Consider the following 22,554-nt stretch of genomic DNA (forward strand, 5'->3'; position numbering starts at 1 on the left):
GGGAGAGAGACACCTGCAGAAATGCTTGACCACTTGCAAAGCTTTCCCCCTGGAGGTGGGACTAGGGGCTCAAATCGGGGTCCTTGCACATGGTAATATGTGCTCAACCAGGTGCATCAATACCTGGTACCCCTGTCGCCAGTAAGTTTTGTTTTGTTTTGTCTCTAGGGTTATCAATGGGGCGTGGTGCCTGCATTGCAGAGGCTATTTTTCCCCTTTTGTTGCCCTTGTTGTTTATTATTGTTATTATTGTTGTTGTTGTTGCTGTTACTGTTGTATAGGCCAGAGAGAAATTGAGAGAGGAGGGGAAAACAGAGACAGAGAGAGGGAGAGAAAGATAGACACTTGCAGACCTGCTTCACTGCTTGTGAAACGACTCTCCTGCAGGTGGGGAGCTGGGGGCTCAAACCAAGATCCTTATGCCAGTCCTTGCACTTCACTCCGTGTGCACTTAACCCACTGCGCTACTGCCCGGCACCCTGTTGCCAGTATTTTTATGTGCTTCAAATAGACACTTAATGCATGGGCTTACTGGCTCACATGGCACATCTAAAGTATTTTATGAAATCTTCATGCTGTTTTCCCTGAAGGTTTGGCACAATTACATACCCATCCCTGGTATATAAGAGTTCCTTGGGAGCTGGGTGGTAGCACAGCGGGTTAAGCACATGTGGTGTGAAGTGCAAGGACTGGAGTAAGAATCCCGATTCGAGCCCCCAGCTCCCCACCTTCAGGGGAGTCGCTTCACAAGTGGTGAAGCAAGTCTGCAGCTGCCTATCTTTGTCTCCCTCTCTCTGTCTTCCCCTCCTCTGTCTATTTCTCTCTGTCCTATCTAACAACAACAGCAATAATAACTACAACAACAATAAAAACAAGGGCAACATGAGGGAAAATAAATAAATAAAAATAATGAAAAAAAGAGTTCCTTAACCTCCATGCCCTGATCAGCACTTGTCTGACCTTTCAGTGTAACTCATTCTAACAGTTCCCAGAAGTTATCTTAGTATCATCTTGACTGGCATTTCCCTGACTATACGTGATAATGACCATTTCCCCACATGCTTATTGTAGTCTTTAAGGAAGCATCTGCAAGAATAGGCGCAAAAAATGTGTGACAGTCTACGCCTGCCATTGCAACACAAGTAGTTGTTGGGAAGTGAAGCAGGCTAGGCTAAAAACACCAAGTCACAACAGCTCATACGTTGGGAAGGGTGGCTAGAGAATAAGATGTTGCAAAGCCCTCGTATTGTCTGGTTGACAACAATGAATTGCCTGTAAGTTATTATCGATTACCTCTCATTCTGGTTATGAATATATTCAATAGGCAAACCCTACCAGAGTCAGTCCAATGGATACCCTCAGAGGAGCTAGAGAGAAAGGTGAGTGAAAGAAAAAGCAATCCAAGTGAAGGCAGGATAGTAGAAAGAAACAGGTACAAAACAAAAGTTCAAACTGTTAGAAATAAAACCAAATCACTAATCACAATAACATGAGTATACTAAATCTCCTGTTAAGGTCTTAATAGTGAAGACGTTCAGTAGTCCCTCCTTATCTACAGTTTTGCTCTCTGAGCTAAGATGACTCACAGTAAAGTACTTAGATAGCAAGCATACACATATAATGTTTACTCTGGAATATTGTTGTTCATTATTGCTTAGTTCTTCCTGGGCCTAATTAATTTTTTTAATTGATTAATTTTTAAAATTTATTTATGAAATAGAAATATTGACAAGACCATAGGATAAGAGGGGTAGAATTCCACATAATTCCACCACCAGAACTCCATATCCCATCCCCTTCCTGGAAAGCTTTCCTATTCTTTATCCCTCTGGGAGTATGAATCCAGGGTTATTATGGGGTGCAGAAGGTGGAAGGTCTGGCTTCTGTAATTGCTTCCATGAACATGGGCATTGGGAGGTCGAGCCATACTCCCATCCTGTCTCTCTCTTTCCCTAGTGCGGCTCTGGGGATGCAGGGTTTCAGGACACATTGGTGGGTCATCTGCCCAGGGAAGTCATGTTGGTGTCATGGTAGCATTTGGAAGCTGGTGGCTGAAAAGAGTTAAGATATAAAGCCAAACAAATTGTTGACTAATCATGACCCTAAAGGCTGGAATATTGCAGATGAAGATTTAGGGTTTCTATTTTGGAAAAAGCTAGTAGGTCTAATTTAGGTATATTCCAAGGCTGGGCCTAATTTATATATTGAACTTTATTGGTATGTGTGCAGGAGAACCATAGTACATACAGGATTCAGTTCTATCTAAGGTTTCAAGGCATCCACTGGAATCTCAGAAGGTACCCATCCCGTAGGGTAAGTGGAGGGGGCTGAGAGGGCTTTGGATACCACTGCATAATGGTGGAGAAGAAGCTGTTGGTGGGAGGGATGTGTCGACATTGCTCATGAAAGGATGAGAAATTATACTCATGTGACAACAACGGTTTTGAAAACAAAAACAGGTCTCCCCCACAGATAAGGGGGAGTTACTAAAAAAAAAAAAAAAAGCAATTTTCATCTACGTACTTTACAAAACACACACACATAAAAGACCCAACTATGGAAATGTTAAACCACATAAATAGCCAAAAGGAAGCATATCAGTCATATTAATAATAAAGAATTCATACAAAAAGCTTATTAAAAATAAAGTTTGGGGTGGGGGTATAGCATAATGGTTATGCAAAGAGACTTTCATGCCTGAGGCTCTCAAGTCCCAGGTTCAATCCCCCACACCACCCTAAGCCAGAGCTGAGCAGTGCTCTGGTAAAAAAATAAATAAATAAATAAAAAATAAATAAAGTTTGCCCCCACACCTATGGACATCTAATCTTTGACAAAGGGGCCCAGACTATTAAATGAGGAAAGCAGAGTCTTTTCAACAAATGGTGTTGGAAACAACGGGTTGAAACATGCAGAAGAATGAAACTGAACCACTGTATTTCACCAAATACAAAAATAAATTCCAAGTGGATCAAGGACTTGGATGTTAGACCAGAAACTATCAAATACTTAGAGGAAAATTTTGGCAGAACTCTTTTCTGCATAAATTTTAAAGACATCTTCAATGAAACAAATCCAATTACAAAGAAGATTAAGGCAAGCATAAACCTATGGGACTACATCAAATTAAAAAGCTTCTGCACAGCAAAAGAAACCACTACCCAAACCAAGAGACCTCTCACAGAATGGGAGATCTTTAAATGCCACACATCAGACAAGAGTTTAATAACCAACATATATAAAGAGCTTGCCAAACTCAACAACAAGACAACAAGTAACCCCATCCAAAAATGGGGGGAGGACATGGATTTAATATTCACCATAGAAGAGATCCAAAAGGCCGAGAAACACATGAAAAAATGCTCCAAGTCTCTGATTGTCAGAGAAATGCAAATAAAGACAACGATGAGATACCACTTCACTCCTGTGAGAATGTCATACATCAGAAAAGGTAACAGTAGCAAATTCTGGAGAGGTTGTGGGGTCAAAAGAGCCCTCCTACACTGCTGGTGGGAATGTCAATTGGTCCAACCTCTGTGGAGAACAGTCTGGAGAACTCTCAGAAGGCTAGAAATGGACCTACCCTATGATCCTGCAATTCCCCTCCTGGGGATATATCTTAAGGAACCCAACACATCCACCCAAAAAGATCTGTGTACACATATGTTCTTACCAGCACAATTTGTTATAGCCAAAACCTGGAAGCAATCCAGGTGTCCAACAAAAGATGAGTGGCTGAGCAAGTTGTGGTATATATACACAATGGAATACTACTCAGCTGTAAAAAATGGTGACTTCACCGTTTTCATCCGATCTTGGATGGACCTTGAAAAATTCATGTTAAGTGAAATAAGTCAGAAACAGAAGGATAAGGTGGCTCTATGGCACAATGGATAGCGCAATGGACTTCTAGTGATAAAAAAGAAACAGGAAGATGAATATGGGATGATCTCACTCTCAGGGAGAAGCTGAAAAACAACATCAGAAAAAAAAAAAGCCCACAAGTAGAACCTGAACTGGAATTGGCATATCGCACCAAAGTAAAAGACTCTGGGGTGCGGGCAGGTGGGTGGGGAGAATACAGGTCCAAGAAGGATGACAGAGGACCTAGTGGGGGTTGTATTGTTACATGGGAAACTGGGGGATGTTATGCATATACAAACTATTGTATTTACTGTTGAATGTAAAACATTAATTCCTCAATAAAGAAATAAAAAAAGAAAAAAAAAAAGAAAAAAAGTTTGAGGACCAGGTATATAGTACAATGGAATCACACTGGACTTGCACGTATCAGGTTTGGGGGCCAGGTGGTGGTGCACCCAGTTAAGTGCACATGGTACAAGTGCAAGAACTCGCACAAGGATCCAGATTCCAGCCCCTGCTCCCCGCCTGCAGGGGTGATACTTCATAAGTGGTGAAGCAGGTCTGCAGGTTTCCTTCCCCCTCTCTATCTCCCCCTCCTCTCTTAATTTCTCTGTATCCCATCCAATAATATGGGAAAAAGTAGCTGCCAGAAGCAGTGGATTCGTAGTGCCAGCACCAAGACCCGGCAATAACCCTGGAGGCAAATATATATATATCAGGTTCAGTCACCAGCATCACCAAGAAGCAAAGGGGAATGGTGTTCTGGTTAAGGTGAAAGAGGTAAATAAGGAAACTTGCTACACAATGATAAATAATTTTATTTACTTGGCAGATATATCAATTCTAAATTAATGCTTACTATGTATTTTCATTGGAGAACCATGACAAGCAAGCCCTTTAAGATGGGGGTGTAGGGAGTAAGTAGAGAGGGTGTTGGGTGGAGAAAGACTTAAGTCAATTACTGGGAGTGGTGTGCAGACACCTATCACAAGGAGATAAGAGACTACTCCTGGGCAGGGGTAGACAGCATAATGGTTATGCAAACAGACTGTCATGCCTGAGGCTCCGAAGTCACAGGTTCAATACCCTGTACCACCATAAGCTATAGTTGATCAGTGCTCTGGTAAGAAAAAAAAAAAAAGTAAATAAAGAAACTACTGCTGTGACAAGTGTCCTGTGAACAATTATTTGCCTAATAACATGATTTAGAAACAAAATCCTTACCATAGTGTCTCTTTTGAACATATTGTGATTGTTTTTTTTTTCTTTTAAAGTGTTGCCAATCTGTAATGAGAAAAGCAACAAAATAAAAGCTACTGTCACGGCATTTTCTTAATGTTAATGGAGTTGAATATCCAGAAATGATTTTAACTGTTTTAATTATGATTTACTAGTGTAATTTTTTGTTTCTTATTGAAACTACATTATTTTGGAAGTGTGTACTGAGATATTTGAGCATAAATAATCTCTGTTCTCACTTGGCGGCAATTTTGCTTACTCTTCTCATATTGAACTATGTATTATTAAATTCAACTGATTAAAAAAAAAAAGAACGTCCTCTAACCAACCAGCCCCCCCCCCTTTCTTTTTCCTCTCTAACACTGCCCTGGAGGTAGAGCCAGTCCAGTTGCAGTTAATAAAAAAAGGAATGTTAAGTGTGGGGATCTAAAACAGTGTTGTTGCTGGGATGGGGAGGAATACTATGGCTGGGCTGGGGAGATAGCATAATGGTTATGCAAAATGACTTTAGTGCCAGAGGCTCTGTTGTCTCAGGTTCAACCCCCAGAACCACCATAAGCCAGTGCTCTGGTTCAAATAAACACACACACACACACACACACACACACACACACACACACACACACACACACACGCAACCATGGCTGTTGCTCAGAAAAAATGAAATTTAGCTACCATACAATCCAACAATATCGCTCGTCTACATATGCATAGGAATTAAAAGAAAGTAGCACAGCAGGTTAAGCGAAGCTCAAGGACCCATAAGGATCCCGGTTCGAGCCCCCGGCTCCGCTTCACAGGCGGTGAAGCAGGTCTACAGGTGTCTATCTTTCTCTCCCCATCTCTGTCTTCCCTTTCTCTCTCCATTTCTCTGTCCTTATCCAACAATGATGACATCAATAACAACAATAACTACAACAACTATAAAAACAACAAGAGTAACAAAAAGGAAATAAATAAATTTTTAAAAAAAGAAAGAAAAGATTCAAGTAGATGTGCACACCTTGTTTCTAACAGCATTATATGTAACAGCTAAAAGGTGGGACTGGGAAGACGACTTAGTGATTTTGCTAAAGGTTTTCATGTCTGAGCCTCTAAAGTCCCAAATTCAGCCCTCAGCACCACCATAAGCCAAAGCTGCAGTCTGGGAAAAAAAAAAAATTTTTTTTAAGCCAGTTCGGGTTTCACCTTGTGTTTTTCCTTTTCTTATTTTTTAGTTTCCACCTGTGAGTGAGATCATCTGGTATTCATCCTTTCCCTTACAAAATTATCTGGCAAAAGAAACTAGTAATAAGTAAAAGATATATTTAATAAACTAAAAAAACCATTCAACAACAACAAAAATAGCTGAAAGGAATGACTCAGGTGCCCATTAACAGGTGAATGAATAAATGAGATATGGTGTAGTCTGGTAATAGGGTATTACTATATGTTCTTTACAAATGAAGAGTATAATACAAGCTGTATGCATGAACCTTGAAGACAAACATTGAGTAAAGCAACCACTCACAAGAGAACAGATTCTGAATGAATCCACTTGTGTGAGTCACTTGGAATTATCACAGCAGAAGTGGAATGGTGCTTAGCTGGTGCTGAGGAAGGCCTAGGAAGTCAGTGTTGAATAAGCCTAGCGTTTCAGTTTGGCAAATTGAGATAGCATAATAGTTATGTAAGACAGCTTCAATGTTTGAGGCTCTGGAGTTCCAGGTTCAATGCCCGCTGCCACTGGAAGCTAGAGCTGAGTAGTGCTCTGGTTAAAAAGAAAAAAGGAAACTGGCCCAAGAGGTGTCACAGTCAATAAAATGATGGACTCTCAAGAATAAGGTCCTGGGTTCTATTCCTAGAATGGCATGTACAAGAGGTATGCCCTGGTTCTCTCTATTATAAATACATAGAACTTTTAATTCTTTATCTTTTAAATTATTTATTCTGTTTATTTGGCCGGAGGCACCATAGTGGCTAAAGTGTTAGACTCTCAAGCATGAAGTCCCAAGTTTAAGCCTCAGTATCTCATATGCAAGAGTGATACTATGCTCTTCCTCCCTATCTCTCTCATTAGTATATTAATAAATGTTACAGGAAAAGAAAAGAAGAAGGGAAGGAAGGCAGGGAGTTTCACTTCTTTTGAGTTTTGAGTAGAGCACCACTCATCATGGTGCCAGGGTTATTGAACCCAGAACTTTTCATTCAAATCCTTTTGTACTGCTCTTTTTTTTTTTTTAAAGTAATTTGTTTATAAAATGGAAACACTGACAAGATCATAAGGTAAGAGGGGTTCCCACCACCAGAGCTCTGTATTCCATCCCCTCCCCTCAGAGCTTTCCTGTTCTTTACCTCTCTGGGAATATGGACCCAGGGTCCTTATGGGGTGTAGAAGGTGGAAGGTCTGGCTTCTGTAATTGCTTCCCCACTGAACATGGGCATTGACAGGTCGATCCATACTCCCAGCCTGTTTCTCTCTTTCCCTAGTGGGGCAGAGCTCCAGGACACACTGGTGGGGACGTCTGTCCAGGGAAGTCCAGTTGGCATCATGGTAGCATCTGGAACCTGGTGGCTGAAAAAAAGTTAACATATAAAGCTGTACAAATTGTTGACTAATCATGAATCTAAAGGCTAGAATAGTGCAGATGAAGACTTGGGGGGGGTCTCCATTTTGGAAATAGCTAGTAAGTCTATTTTAGGTATATTCCAAAGGGCCCATGACTTTACTAGTTTTTTCTGAGCCTGACATCTGATATGCAGGCGGACCCAAGTTATTTTCTGGGGAGATGATGTCATGGCTGGAAAAAGGGCTAGAGAGCTGGATCAGGGAAGAGAGTGGCAACCAAATATGGGAAAAGTGTATAAATATTTTTTTTTGTTACTGTAAACCCCATTGATTTGATCTCGGGACCATATTCAGCATAAGAGCCTATGTAACCTCTACATCCCTATAGGTCTGAACTTGCCTTCTGTGGCCATCAATAGGAACATCCTGAGTTGCACTACTTTCAGGACTCATCTTACTCTTGTGCAGTCTCCCCAGACACCACTTCAGTTTAGGAGGATTAGAAAGTTCTGGAGATGGACTGACAATTGTTACAGTAGGTTAACAGATTTTTAAAAAAGGTACTGACCTTAGAGTGGAAGTCTGGAGTGAGAGGGGTGGTTTTCAAGCCCATCTTACAAAGAACAAAACTCTACAAGTAAGTCAACTAGATGTGAACTCACTCAAAACCACAAAGACAAAATGTGAGGTTGCAAAGCTCATGGTTGAGTATGTTCAGCCAAGGATAACCATATTGTCTCACACCTGTCCAACTCAGAAAAGAACCAGGCCAAAGACAAATGTCAGGAGAAATGAAGTCCACATGTCAATCACCACAGGTAGAGCAGGCACAGACAAGAGAGTCATTAAAAGTGACCCCCAGGAGTCGGGTGTGGGTTAAGCGCACGTGGTGCAAAACACAAGGACCAGTGTAAGAATCCCGGTTTGAGCCCCCGGCTCCCCACCTGCAGGGGAGTCGCTTCACAGGCGGTGAAGCAGGTCTGCAGGTGTCTATCTTTCTCTCCCCCTCTCTGTCTTCCCTTCTTCTCTCCATTTCTTTCTGTCCTATCTAACAATGACGACATCAATAACAACAATAACTACAACAACAATAAAAACAAGGGCAACAAAAAGGGAAAATAAATAAATATAAAATTTTTTTTAAAAGTGATCCCCACTTCAAATTACCACTGTGGATTTTTTAACAGTTTTTAAAATTTTTTTTATCTTTATTTATTTGATAGAAACAGCCAGAAATTGAGAGAGAGGGGGTGGTAGTAAGGGAGAGAGACAGAGAGAGACACCTGCAGCCCTGCTTCACCACTTGCAAAGCTTTCCCCTTGCAGGTGGGGACTAGGGGCTCAAACCGAGTCCTTGCACACTGTAATATATACACTCAACCAGGTACGCAACCACCCAGGCCCTAACATTGTGAATTTTGCCCCCCACCCTACCACCACCATGACAAACATGGATGTCTCTGTATGCATTATGGGTAGGCACATACAGAGTACTGTTTTTTTAAAAATTTTTTTATTAGTGATTTAATAATGATTAACAAGATTGTAGAATAAGAGGGGTACAGTTGCGTACAGTACCCACAACCAGAGTTCTTTATTCCATTCCCTCCATTGGAAGCTTCCCTGTTTTTTAACTCTCTAGGAGTATGGACCAAAATTCTTTATGGGGTGCAGAAGGTGTAAGGTCTGGCTTCTGTAATTGCTTCTCCACTGGATGTCGGGCAGCCCCCTGCTCCATCCTCCATTGCTGACACTATGGTCTGTTTACATAATAATTGTTTTGCCTGAAAGATCCCCACCACGTTATCCCCTCAAGGTATTGCTAATTCCCGCCAGTTAAAACCATCACAACAGTTGCTAAGGACCTTCCACCTTCCCAGCATGCCTTTTGCCTCTCTCCACCCCCTCTCCTAGCCATTTCCATTTCCGACTTGCCACTTTTGGTTTTTTCCCATAAAACCCACTTCTTTTCCTGGTTTTGCTCTTTTCTCTCCCACATCCCGACCTGGAGAAGGGCTGGCGTGCAGAGTGGGAGGCGGCCACCCGCGAAGCTAGCCCAACAACTGGACATGGGTGTTGACAGGCCAATCCATATGTCCTGTCTATTTCTAGCTTTCCCTAGTGGGATAGGGCCACAGAATACTATTGATTTTTTTAGATCCCAACCTGCCAGTCAGCGGTGTAATCTCAAACTCCTCCCAAACTTTTACTTTAAAACACACTCAGTTCAGTACTTTGGGGCCCCTCTTGTTTCTAAGGAGTGAGCCCTCTCATTCAATGAGAGTAACTCTTCTAACACTATGATTAAAATCTTTGCTTCTAATTGTGTCAATTTGCAATTCTTTGCTGATTGTCACCAGGACTGAAGTGGCTGCTGTTCTTGAACCCTTTGCACTCTATAACACAGTGGTTGTCCAACCATGCAAAAGTCCCTAACGCTACTCAGCTGTAAGCCTAAAAATGGTTAAAATGGTCAATGTCATGTCAATTTTACTACAAAATATTACTTGGTGTTTTATTTATTGTCTTTATCTATTTATTGGGTAGAGATAGCCAGAAATTAAGAGAGAAGGGAGTGATACAGAGGGAGAGAGACAGAGAGACACCTGCAGCTCTGTTTCACCACTCTAAAAGCTTTCCCCCTGCAGGTGGAGACCAGGGACTTGAACCTTGAGTCCTTATGCATTTTAACATGTGCACTCAAACAGGTGCACCACCACTCAGCCACCATTTTGTGTGTTTAATTTTTCTGTCACCAGGGTGACTTTTTTCAGTAAAAGGTGGAAAGACAGGGAGGGAGGGAGGGAAAGAGGGAGGGAGAAAGAGAGAAGCACTAATCTACTGCTTATTGAAATTTCACCCCTATCGCAGCTCTCTTCTAGTGGCAGCCTATAGGGCTCAAACCCAGAACCTTACACATGTGTGCTCTGTTGGGTAAGTGACATGCCAGTCCCTTGTTTTTCATTTTTACCAGAGCACTGCTCAACTTTGGTTTATGGTGGTATAGGGGATTGAACCTGGAACCTTGGAGCATTAGTCATGACAGTCTTGTTGCATAACCACTATGTGATGTCCCTGGCCCAAAGATCTTTAAAAAGTCGGGATTCCCCAGAAAGTCAAATTAATTTTACTTTGTCCATTGCCACTGCTTTCTCGAGACCTTCTTCCTAAGCCCAGGGCATTTTCACTACCTATGGTTTGTGAAAAGAAATGTGTTTCAGAGACTATATACAAAAATATGGAAAAGCTTTCTGAGAAAAAAAAATTTTTTTAATATCCACTAGACTATAAGAGGGGGTTGTGGCCCAGAATCTAAAAGCACTCTCCACCTCTTACTTCCACCCTTATCAGGGAGAGTCCTCTATGTCCCTGTTTTCCTCCCCCTCACCCCTTCTCCCAACAACACTGCATTTTTCCCACTTTCTCTCACACAGGTTGTTGAAGCAGGATGAGAAGCATATTCTCATGGCTTTGCTCAAAATCGCCCAGCACCCCCAAAGAGATTGGATATCCCCCCACACACACACACACACATACACATATACACTGTACTGTGAAATATTTGTGACTTTTTCTTTTATACTTGACAGTTAACATGGGCTGAATTTTCACAAGAAGAAGACTGCCAGCATAGTCCAAGGACTGCTGGGGCAGGTAGTGTGGGTTCTCAGCAGGCTAATATTTGGGGTGATTATGGATATGATGACCTCTTCCTTGGTACTTCAAGTTCAAAGCCACCACAGGGCTAGGGAGACAGCATGAGCATTGTGCAAAAGTTCAAAACCACCAGGAAGTGAAAAGTGTCATCAGCTTAGTTTTCTTTTTAAATATTGTTTGGGGGTATTATCTTTATTTATTGGATAGAGACAGCCAGAAATTGAATGGGAAGGGGATAATAGAGAGGGAGAGATGGAGAGACACCTGTAGCACTGCTTCACCACTCACAAAACTTTCCCCCTGCAGGTGGAAACTGGGGACTCGAACCTGGGTCCTTGCTCACTGTAACATGTGTGCTCAACCAGGTGCACCACCACCCTCTCCCAGCTTAGTTTTTCTCTAAGTAAACTCAGAATTTTTAACAGAAAGCTTTTATTGATTTGTCTTTTATTTTTTTTTAAGTAACCAGGGCTTCATTGCTGCAGGCCAACTTTTACTGATCTAGAGAGGCAGAGGGAGAGAGGGAAAGACATCATAGCACTGAAGTTGCCCCCAGTGCAGTGGAGGGGCAGGCTGGAATCTGGTTTGCACACAGGTGCAAAGCTACCCAAGTGAGCTAACTTGCTGGCCCTTATTGTTATATGCGTGTCAAGGAAATACATTGTCAGGGATTCGCATGGAACATCAACAGGCATTTCTATTCTTTGCCTTGACTCTTCCTTATTGCTAGCAGAAAGGGGTAGGGGAGGCTACAGTGGAGCACAGCGGAGACCGGCACACTGTGTGATGAATGACAGCTAGTAGTCATCATAATTGACGCTGGCCCCATGTCGAAAGCTGTAGGGACTCCGGGGCCCTATGGCGGCGTCCTCATCATAGTGGCGTTGGTAGTAGTCATAGTCCTCGGGTCCATTGTGCCCTCGGTTTAGCCAGTAGCTGATGTCATCTTCAAATTTCTGGAGAGTGACAGAGAATAAAGAGCATTCCTTGCTGTGTGCGCCATCCTGTGCTGCTGCCTGCCCCAAATGACTGATACAAGCTGTTGTACCTACAGGAGGATACACCTGGGCTCATCTCTGGGGAGTTCTTAATAGAACCCAGGCCTCCCACCTCATCAGCTGGGACACTAGCTGGGGAGTCCTGGGATTCCCACACAGACATGATGAGCCTAGACCTTGAATAGATCCCTCTCTCCATTATCATTGGTCATCTCCATCAGGAACAACATAATGAATCCCTTTGGGGGCCCCCATAGGACCTTACCTTCAATGTGAGTCAACAGTGGTAGGGAATGTTCCATCCTCCGAATGGGGGGTTGGATAACATACTTTATCTACCACCTGAAGAAAATGGGTCCTGAAAGTGGTGCAACTCAGGATGTTCCTACTCATGACCACAGAATTTGAGTTTGGACCTACAGGGATGTAGAGGTTACATAGGCTCCTATGCTGAATGTAGGCCTGAGATCAAATCGATGGGGTTTACAGTAACAAAAAAAAATTTATACACTTTTCCCATATTTGGTTGCCACTCTCTTTCCTGATCCAGCTCTCTAGCCCTTTTTCCAGCCATGACATCATCTCCCCAGAAAATAACTTGGGTCCGCCTGCATATCAGATGTCAGGCTCAGAAAAAACTAGTAAAGTCATGGGCCCTTTGGAATATACCTAAAATAGACTTACTAGCTATTTCCAAAATGGAGACCCCCCCAAGTCTTCATCTGCACTATTCTGGCCTTTAGGTTCATGATTAGTCAACAATTTGTACAGCTTTATATGTTAACTTTTTTTCAGCCACCAGGTTCCAGATGCTACCATGATGCCAACCGGACCTCCCTGGACAGATGACCCCACCAGTGTGTCCTGGAGCCCTGCTTTCCCAGAGCTCTGCCCCACTAGGGAAAGAGAGAGACAGGCTGGGAATATGGATTGACCTGTCAATGCCCATGTTCAGTGGGGAAGCAATTACAGAAGCCAGACCTTCCACCTTCTGCACCCCATAAGGACCCTGGGTCCATACTCCCAGAGGGATAAAGAACAGGAAAGCTATCAGGGGATGGGATGGGATACGGAGCTCTGGTGGTGGGAATTGTACCCCTCTTATCCTTTGGTCTTGTCAGTGTTTCCATTTTATAAATAAATTAATTAATTTTTTTAAAAAAGGACCCAGGCCTCCTCCTCCTCCTCCTTCTTCTTCATAAATAAAATGGACATCTGGAGGGCCAGGCAGTGGCACCCTCAGTTAAGTGCACATAGTACTAAGCTCAAGGACCTGCACAAAGATCAGGGTTTGAGTTCTTGGCTCCCCACCTGCAGGCGGGATGCTTCATAAGCAGTGAAGCAGGTCTGCAGGTGTTTATCTTTCTCTCTCTCTCTCTTTATTGCCTCCTTCTCTCTCAATTTCTCTCTGTCCTACCCAATAAAATGGAAAAAATGGCCTCCAGGAGCAGTGGATTCATAGTACCCACACTGAGCCCCAGCGATAACCCTGGAGGCAAATAAAATAAGACATAAGACAACTGCCACACACAGTAACTGGCCCCTCAACACTGTACACATCTTATTTTGTGTCAGGCTTTTCCTCCCGTTTGTCTCTGTCTTCTAGAGCACAGGAGAGAGGCTGAAAAAAGGGTAGCAGGAGGAAAACATGGGTGTCCACAGGGGACCCTGCCCTTTCTCTTGGATGTGGGTGTACAGAAGCAGAGGGTCCCTGTGGTACTTGAGAGTATGTGCAAGGACACTTATTCAAGCTACACTCAGGGTAGGGAGTTGGCACAACGATTATGCAAAAAGACTTTCAAGGCTGAGGTTCTGACACCCCGGTTCAAGCCCTAGCACCACACATAGGCCAGAGCTGAACACTGCTCCTGTTAGAGAAAAATCACAAATGCTAAATGGTCAGTCCTCATACACTAAATGTGAACTCATACTTGTGGGGTTATTTTATATGGAATTTTCTTAGGCAGAGTTGGGCCCTTGAGATGTGATTTCACCACTCCTAGGCTGTCATTCAGAGAGACAGAGAGAGAGAGACTCCACAGCACTGGAACTCCCCCCAGTGGAGAACTTTCCACATCAGGTCAAGGTTTGAACCTGGGTCACATGCATGGCAAGGCAAGTGTCCTACCTAGTGAGTCATGTCTCTGACCCAGGCCTGACCTTTCAGAGTGAATAAAGGAGCTGGGCCTCCCATACCCAGACAGCCCTGCCTCTTCCCACCACAGCCCCACAGGAAGCCTGGCCTCAGAGCAGAGCACACCCACCGCCTCGTCAAAGCCCATGTACAGGAACTGCTGGTACCACTGCTGGACCTCGGGCCGTGTCCGGTCCCACAGCTGACGCTTCTGACGCTTTGGGGCACCCAGGAATTCCTTGGCCTTGCTTTCATCCACAGCCAGGGCCATCTTGGTGGAAGCAGGGGCTGAAATTAAGCATACCCCACCCCCAGGACAAAGGATGGCCTCTCATTGGGGAGAATTTCTATGCCTCCCATTGACCAGGTCTAGCACTAATATCATGACTTTGATTCTCAGATCCACTCATTCTTTTCTTCAACATCATCATTATATTCTCCTTCTACTTCTTCTTCTTCTTCTTCTTCTTCTTCTTCTTCTTCTCCTTCTTTTTTCTTTAGACCTCTCTCTCTCTCTCTCTCTCTCTCTCTCTCTCTCTCTCCCAGCAAGGCTATCTTTGGAGCTTTGAAGTTCAAAAAGATGATACTGTTCCTTTGAGGCAAAATTGGATGATACTGGAAGTGATTCTTCTTAGTGAAGTAAGGAGGTAAGAGACAACTACCAGGGGGCCAGGTAGTGGCACACCTGGTTCAGTGCTGTCATCACAGTGCACAAAGACCCAGATTCAAACCCCTGGTCCCCATCTTCAGGTGGAAAGCTTCATGAGTGGTGAATCAGGGCTGCAGGTATTTATCTCTCTCCCTCTCAATTTCTCTCTGTTTTTGTTTATTTGTTTGTTTTTGTTTTTTACCAGAGCACTACTCAGCTCTGGTTTATGGTGGTGTGGAGGATTGAACCTGGTACTTCAGAGCCACAGGCATGAGAGTCTCTGTGCATAACCATTATGCTATCTATCCCTGCTCAGCTTGTCTTTATCCAATAATAAATAAATAAAAAGAGTTTTACCATCCAAAAAGATCTGTGTGCACATATGTTCTTGGCAGCACAATTTGTAATAGCCAAAACCTGGAAGCAACCTAGGTGTCCAACAACAGATGAGTGGCTGAGCAAGTTGTGGTATATATATACAATGGAATACTACTCAGCTATAAAAAATGGTGACTTCACCGTTTTCAGCCAATCTTGGATAGACCTTGAAAAATTCATGTTAAGTGAAATAAGTCAGAAATAGAAGGATGAATATGGGATGATCTCACTCTCAGGCAGAAGTTGAAAAGCAAGATCAGATGAGAATACATAATTAGAACCTGAACTGGAATTGGCATATTGTACCAAAGTAAAAGACTCTGGGGTGGGTTTGGTGGGGAGAATACAGATCTAAGAAGGATGACAGAGGACCTAGTGGGGGTTGTATTGTTATATGGAAAATTGGGAAATGTTATGCATGTACAAACTATTGTATTTACTGTGGAATGTAAAACATTAATTCCCCAATAAAGAAATAAAAAAAATTAAAAAATAACGAGTTTTAAAAAGACAAGTACCAGATCATATAACTATTATTTGGTATACAGATAATTGAGACACATGAACTTGCAAAAACAAAAAAAGTAGCCAAACTTCAGACTGTCTCTAAGACTTCATGAGAACTACGGAAGTTATTAGTGGGGGAGGGGAGGGGGAGGGGGTGGGAGGAGATACTGAACTTTGGTGGTAGGTGCAATGTGGAATTATGCCCCTACAATATTATAATTTTGTAAAAATTTAATAAAGAAGGTTGTATTCAAGAAATAAAATAATCCTCAGGGTTAAAGTGAAATAAATTTCTAATAGCATAAATGGAGATGTGCGCTAAAGGGCATTATGGTTTCAAACACAACAGCACTCAGGGAATGCTGTAATAAGTGCTGTCTCTACAAAGCACACTGATAGCTTTTTAGAAAAATAAAATAATGAACTGTGAAAACCTGCACTGGCAATGATATTTAGAAAATAAAAATCACACCACACAGTCACAGACAAAAACCCTTCCAATCTTCTAAAATTCTAAGACATAAATCTTTTTGAGTCTTCAAATATATGACTTGAGAACAGTGGACACAGCTGTTTCATTTCAGTCTATTTAAGAATGCAACCCTGGAGGACCAGGTGTTGGCACATCAGGTAGAGCACACATGTTACCAAGAGCAAGGACCAGGTTCAGGCCTCTGGTCTCCACCTTCAGTGGGGCAGGGGTGGGCACGGTGGGGTGGAGGGAACCAAATTAGTGGAGTCATGCAGCAGGTGTCTCTTCTATCTGTCTGTCTGTCTATAGGTAGGGAAGAAATGGCTTCCATTTCTTGGAATGGAATTGTGCAGGCACCAAGCCCCAGCAATAACCCTGGTGGCAAAAAAAGAAGAAAAGAAAAAGGGAGAGGGGAGGGAGGGGAAGGAAAGGGAAGAAAGAGGAGGAGGGGGAGAATATAACCTTCACTGATTGGGGTTATATTTACCTTTCTGTTTCTGAAGCATCATCCTGAGTTTATTTCCACTTATGCAGCCTAAAGGTGAGAAAATAAAAGTCAATTTCAGAGTCACACGGTGCCCTTTAATTTCTCAGGTGCAAAAATCAGGCCTGGAAAGTGTAAAGTCCCTGCATTTCCACATCTGATTTGGTCACAGGCTGTATCACCATGTTTAATGCTAGTATCAACTTCGGTTGTATAAGATAGACAATTCTGGGAATTCAGGGAGATAACACAGTGGTTATGAAAAGAGACTCATGCCTGAGGTTCCAAAGTCTGAGGTTCAATCCCCAGCACCACCTTAAGCCAGAGGTAAGGTGTGTTCTGGTTAAAAAAAAAAAAATCAGGTTGCCTGTGGTCATAGCTGATCCAAGGCTTTCTGATCTGAGCTATACGCTCAGCAGGGCAATGCCTTTCTTTCCACCAGTGTGTCTCAGTGCAGAGCCAATCATCTGTTACCAGACTTACTTCTCATGGTGCAGTGGACTGAGCTGTCTTCACCCAAATATATGTCAGCTTTGAATCTCCTGGTGTGAACTTAGTAGGAAATAGGGTCTCTACAGATGTGATTGATGAAGGATCTCACACTGATAACATGTTGAATTAGGGTGGGCTGCTAAGCCCCAAACTTATTCCCTCTTTCTCTTTCTTTCTCTCTTCCTTTTTCCCCTCTCCTTCCTTCCTTCCTTCTTTCCTTCCTTCCTTTCTTACTTTCCTTCTTTCTTTCTCACTAGGTGGATACGTTTTTCAGCATCTGAGCAGCCACCTAAAGATGGAATGAGTGATCCCAAAAGGTTTCCCATCAAGGACTGATAGGAGAGCTCTGGAGGTAGATGGCGATGTACCCAATAGAACACACACATTGCCATGTGCAAGGAACCAGGTTCAAGTCCCAGTCTCCACCTGCAAGGTGAGAGAGTTGCACAAGTCGTGAAACTGCAGGTGTCTCCCTTCTCCCCTCTCTCCTCCCTATTTCTGTTTCTCTCTATTTCTGTCAGAAGAGGAAGGTGGGAGCAGCAGACACATGCAGGCACCAAGTTTCAGTGATAACTCTACTCTGATGGCTCCAGTCCCCAGTTCCCACCTGCAGGGAGAAAGCTTTGCAAGTGGTGAAGCAGGGCTGCTGGTGTTTTTCTTCCTCTCTCTCTCCCCCTTCCCTCTTGATTTCTGACTGTCCCTATCCAACAAATAAATAAATATAATCAAATAAAGTAAAGGAAAACAAGTTTAGAAAAGAACTGTTCCTTTTTCTGTATCAAGGAATAAACATTCCTACTCAGTGATGATGATGATGATGATGATGACGATGACAATTTTAAATGATGACTTTTCCTGTATTCTTTGGATAAATCAAATAAACTGCAAATCTTGAAAAGAGATGGCCTATAGCTAATTGCTCTCTCACTTCATTCATTATGCTTCTTGAAATGGGAGGAATGGAGGGGGAGAGAGAGAGATAAATTATGCAATGAGAAATTATTGATTAACCTCCTCTGTGATTATAATTTTGATCAGTAATCCTCCCAATTCAACAAGTTCCCTGCTGGTCCAGCAGCCTCAGGGCCCTCCTATATGAAGGCTTCTTCCCCTCCACCTGAGTACTTTTCTCCCCTTCCACCACTGACCTATTTTGCATCAACAACACATACAAACTGAGCAATTCATCTCATCCCATCCCATCCTCTGTATTTTTTTTTGTTGTTGTTGTTGTTGTGTGTTTTTTAGATTAGGCCCCCTCAAGGTTGTAACTGGAAACTTGCCAGGTCCAGATGCTAAGCAGAATTGGGGTCACAGTACCTTAAAGATATTACTGCATTCATCAGCCTGACAGTGACTCACAAAGGATCCAACAAGGGTCTGGAAAGCCAAGTGACCCAAACAAAACACATACTCACTTGTCCTTTGACATCTGGAATGATTCAATGTTTGAGGCTATTACAAACTGTGTTGTTATGAGCACAAGTGTACATAAGTCTCTTTGGTTTTAAGATTTTTTTTTGTGTGTGTGTGTCCAGTGTTATCACTAAGGCTTGGTACCTATAGTGCTTCTGCTCCTGAAGGTTTTTTTTTTTTTTTTTTGATAAGACATAGACAAATTGAGAGGAGAGGGAAGGACAGGCACCTGCAGAGCAGCTTCACTGTGAAAAAATCCTTCCTCCCCTCCCACCCCGGCCCACAAGTGGGGCGGTGGGGCTCGAACCAGAATGCGTGTGCCGGTCCTTGCACTTCATACTATGTACTCTTAACCCTGTATACCACCACATGACCCCCCTAAGAAGATTTTATTTTAATGAGAGATAGAGAGAGAGAAAGGGGAGTGAGAGACAGAAAGAGAGAGAGCAACAAAAGCACTGATCAGCTCTGGCTCTTGGTGGTGCTGGGGATTGAACCTAGGACCTCAGAGCCTCAGGCATGAGGGTCTTTTGCAGAACCATGATGCTGTCTCCCCACCCCCATGGATCTCTTTGAATTGGTGTTTCTGTGTTCTTTGGATAAAGCCCTGGGAGAGGGACTGCTGGGCCACAGAGAAGGGTGAAGCTTGTACTGGGTGTGGTGTCTTGTAGCAAAGCAAAGGACTCTGGGATGGGGGAAACGGAGGGGCAGGGCGGCAGGTATCCAGTGCAGGATGGTAAAGACGAACTTGACTTGGTGATGTGATGTGCAGACACCATCATGAGGAGATAAGAAGCTGTACACTCAGGTGTCATCAACTGTTCCATACATCATTCTTTCCCCTAATATAATGATTAAAATAAAGAAAGCCATTTCAAATTCCTTTGAGGGAGGTACAGGATAATCATGTTGCCTGTGTGCTCTGACATTTAAAGGCATAACTTTTATAAAATCAATTTAAAGGGGAGTCGGGCTGTAGCACAGCGGGTTAATCACACATGGTACAAAGCACAAGGACAGGCGTAAGGATCCCAGTTTGAGCCCCCGGCTCCCCACCTGCAGGGGAGTCACTTCACAGGCGGTGAAGCAGGTCTGCAGGTGTCTATCTTTCCTCCTCTCTGTCTCCCCCTCCTCTCTCCCTTTCTCTCTGTCCTATCCAACAACAACAACATCAGTAACAACAATAGTAACTACAACAATAAAAAAACAAGGGCAACAAAAGGGAATAAATAAATATTTTAAAAAATCAATTTAAAGAGATACTAAACTATTTATTACACACACACACACACACACACACACACAGTGCCCCAACATCAGATGCACAAACAGCTTCACTTGGGGGTCTGTACATGGATGATAGATATATATATGGCCCCAGAAAGTGCAACCCATTCCTGGAGGGCTCCATAAGTGGGGGGAGCTGAGAGGTGGGGGTGGTGCTTAAGTAGTTCTTCTTTAAGAGGGCTTCCCCTGTATAACTAGGTGCCATGCCAGGTTGTTGTCTCATCTTGTGGACTAATGAACAAATGAACAGGGTGGGTGAGGCAAGATAGCACCAAGTGTTAGCCACACAGTGTTTGCACATCTGAAGCTACAGAGGCCCCGGGTTATCAGGTTATATCCCCAGGCCCACTTTGTGCCAGAGCTTAGCAGTTCTGTCCTCTCTCCTCTCTCTTGTGTAAACAAATAAAATATTTAAAAAGAAGAAGAAGAAGAAGAAGAAGAAGAAGGAGAAGGAGAAGGAGAAGGAGAAGGAGAAGGAGAAGAAGAAGAAGAAGAAGAAGAAGAAGAAGAAGAAGAAGAAGAAGAAGAAGAAGAAGAGAAGAAATGAGGTCCTATGAAGTAGATAAAGTGCTGCCTTGCCATGTGCTTGACCCAGGTTCAAGGCAGGTTCCCACCACACTGGAGGTCGCTCTGTGCTGCATTCTCTCTGTGTGTCTCTAGTGAAGTAGAGGGGGGAGGGGAGGGGGAGAAAAGGGGATGGGAGGGGGAAGAGAACTGGAAATAAATGAATAGGCTGCCATTTCCTCTATAACATAGTTGTATGCCTGCTGACGCTAGCAGCGGTCACTCCTGCCAGGCATGTGAGAGGTCAGCAGCTGTGTGGCAAACCCAGGACTTGCCATGGGCCCAGGCACAGCTGGAGGAAGCAAATCAGGATACCGTTTGCCTTCTTATAGTTTTAGTGGGTGTCACCTGCTGGAAGCGCCCCCACCCCCACCCTCACCCCTGTTGGCCATTGCTCTAAAGTTTGGTCCAAAACCATTTCTTAGCTCAATATCTGGGCCCCTGCCCTTGACCTTGCCAAATATCTGCTTGTCACTTGTGTAAGACCAAGACCCCGACCCTAGCCTAGACTCAGGCTGGGTGTCCCCGACTCTTGCAGCTCAACCCCCCTTCCTTGTCCCCGCGCCCAGCACCGCTTACCTGGGCCCAGGCACAGCAGCAGGAGCAGCCCCAGAGCAGTTAGGGCTAGGACTGTGGGCCGAGAGGAGGAGGCAGCCATGGTTACAAGCAGGCAGGAGGGGAATGAGGGAGGCGAGCCCCAGTGCTAGAGAGAGATGAGGGTGGGCGGGAGACAGCCCTACTGGGCGTCCCCCAGGGTGGATCCACAGAGGGCTGTGTGCCCACTGCCTGGGGCCGCCCCCAGGGCCACCCACCCCAGCTCAATGGAGAGGCTGCCTTCCCACCCTCAAGATGCTCTGGATTAGAGTCACTTCAGAAAGCTGGGAGGGGGAGGGCTGGAGACACCCAGAAGGAGAAAGGTGAGGGCTGGGCTTCACTGCTTTCTCTCTTTTGCCCCCATCTGCCCCCATCCCCTACACCTCAACCCTCAGCTGGCAGCTGCTGTCTTCTCACCATCCCACCCAGCACCTCCTGCGTCGCAGGCACCAGGCCTTCCCCCCTCCTGCACACAGCCTTGGCTTAGCCAGCAGCCTCTGGAATTTCCTCCCTTCCCCATGCTGAGCTCCCAGATGTCTTTGGCTACTTTTGGGGGTATTTTTGAAAGACTCCACAGTCTTGAGTTCCAAGCTGCAGTCCAGGAAAATCTCTCGCCCACCTCCGACTCCACTAGAAAAAGTTTTCAGGATCTGGAGTGGGTGGGCTCTGTGGGTGTTGGCACAAAAGCAAGCCTGCAAGCTCCCCTTCTCCAGCCTGGCCTCACTGAGCCATACAGAGGACCAGCAGAGGTGGGTGTGCCCAGGGGACACCAGGACCAACTGCTGGCTTTCTTGGGCCAGCAGTGAGAAAGCAGGATGTTCAGAGCGAGCCAGAAAAGTCAGGGCAGAGTGTTCTTTTTTTTTTTTTCCAGTGAAAATTCTAAGTAAAATATATATTCAAGTGAAAGAGAAAGAAAGAAACAAAGAAAGAAAGAAAGAAAGAAAGAAAGAAAGAAAGAAAGAAAGAAAGAAGGGAAAGAAAAGGCAGAGTGGTCGTCTGGGAAAAATGTGTGAAATGAGCCAGAGAAAATAGTGGAGAGAATCATCCAAAAGATAAAATGTCAGGCAGCACATGACTGGAGGGATATGCTTAATAAATAAACCCTTGGGGAATCTGTAGAAGGGGGAAGGATAAGAAAAAAAGAGAGAAAGGAAGAAAGGGAGAAAGAGAGAAAGAAGATTAAAGGTGTGAGAGAGACAGCATAATGTTTATGCAAAAAGACTTTCATGTCTGAGGTTCTGAAGTCCCAGGTTCAATGCCCAGTATCACAAG

The 22,554-nt window shown here is 43.9% G+C and overlaps 1 protein-coding gene across 1 annotated transcript; it reads right to left on the reverse strand.

Annotated features, from left to right (window-relative positions):
- Nucleotides 1-11,752: 11,752 nt before the first annotated feature.
- On the reverse strand, nucleotides 11,753-21,714 carry ECRG4 (ECRG4 augurin precursor). Its single transcript, XM_007531936.3, has 4 exons — nucleotides 21,268-21,714; nucleotides 16,933-16,980; nucleotides 14,570-14,727; nucleotides 11,753-12,263 (listed from the first exon to the last, which is right to left on the reverse strand). The coding sequence occupies exons 1-4, from the start codon at nucleotides 21,344-21,346 to the stop codon at nucleotides 12,105-12,107; spliced, it is 444 nt and encodes a 147-aa protein (XP_007531998.1). The 5' UTR covers nucleotides 21,347-21,714; the 3' UTR covers nucleotides 11,753-12,104.
- Between the last annotated feature and the right edge of the window lie 840 nt (nucleotides 21,715-22,554).

This window comes from Erinaceus europaeus, chromosome 3, assembly GCF_950295315.1.
Source record: "Erinaceus europaeus chromosome 3, mEriEur2.1, whole genome shotgun sequence".
Classification (NCBI taxonomy): Eukaryota; Metazoa; Chordata; class Mammalia; order Eulipotyphla; family Erinaceidae; genus Erinaceus; species Erinaceus europaeus.

What these genes read in the sequence shown, in the direction of transcription:
- ECRG4 (XM_007531936.3), bottom strand. Translation starts at nt 21,346, where the DNA reads ATGGCTGCCTCCTCCTCTCGGCCCACAGTCCTAGCCCTAACTGCTCTG. An exon ending in GCTGCTGTGCCTGGGCCCAG is followed by an intron (nt 16,981 to 21,267) that starts GTAAGCGGTGCT and finishes TCTCACCTTTAG; the next exon opens with GCTGCATAAGTGGAAATAAA. An exon ending in ACATGGGCTTTGACGAGGCG is followed by an intron (nt 12,264 to 14,569) that starts GTGGGTGTGCTC and finishes GTCACTCTCCAG; the next exon opens with AAATTTGAAGATGACATCAG.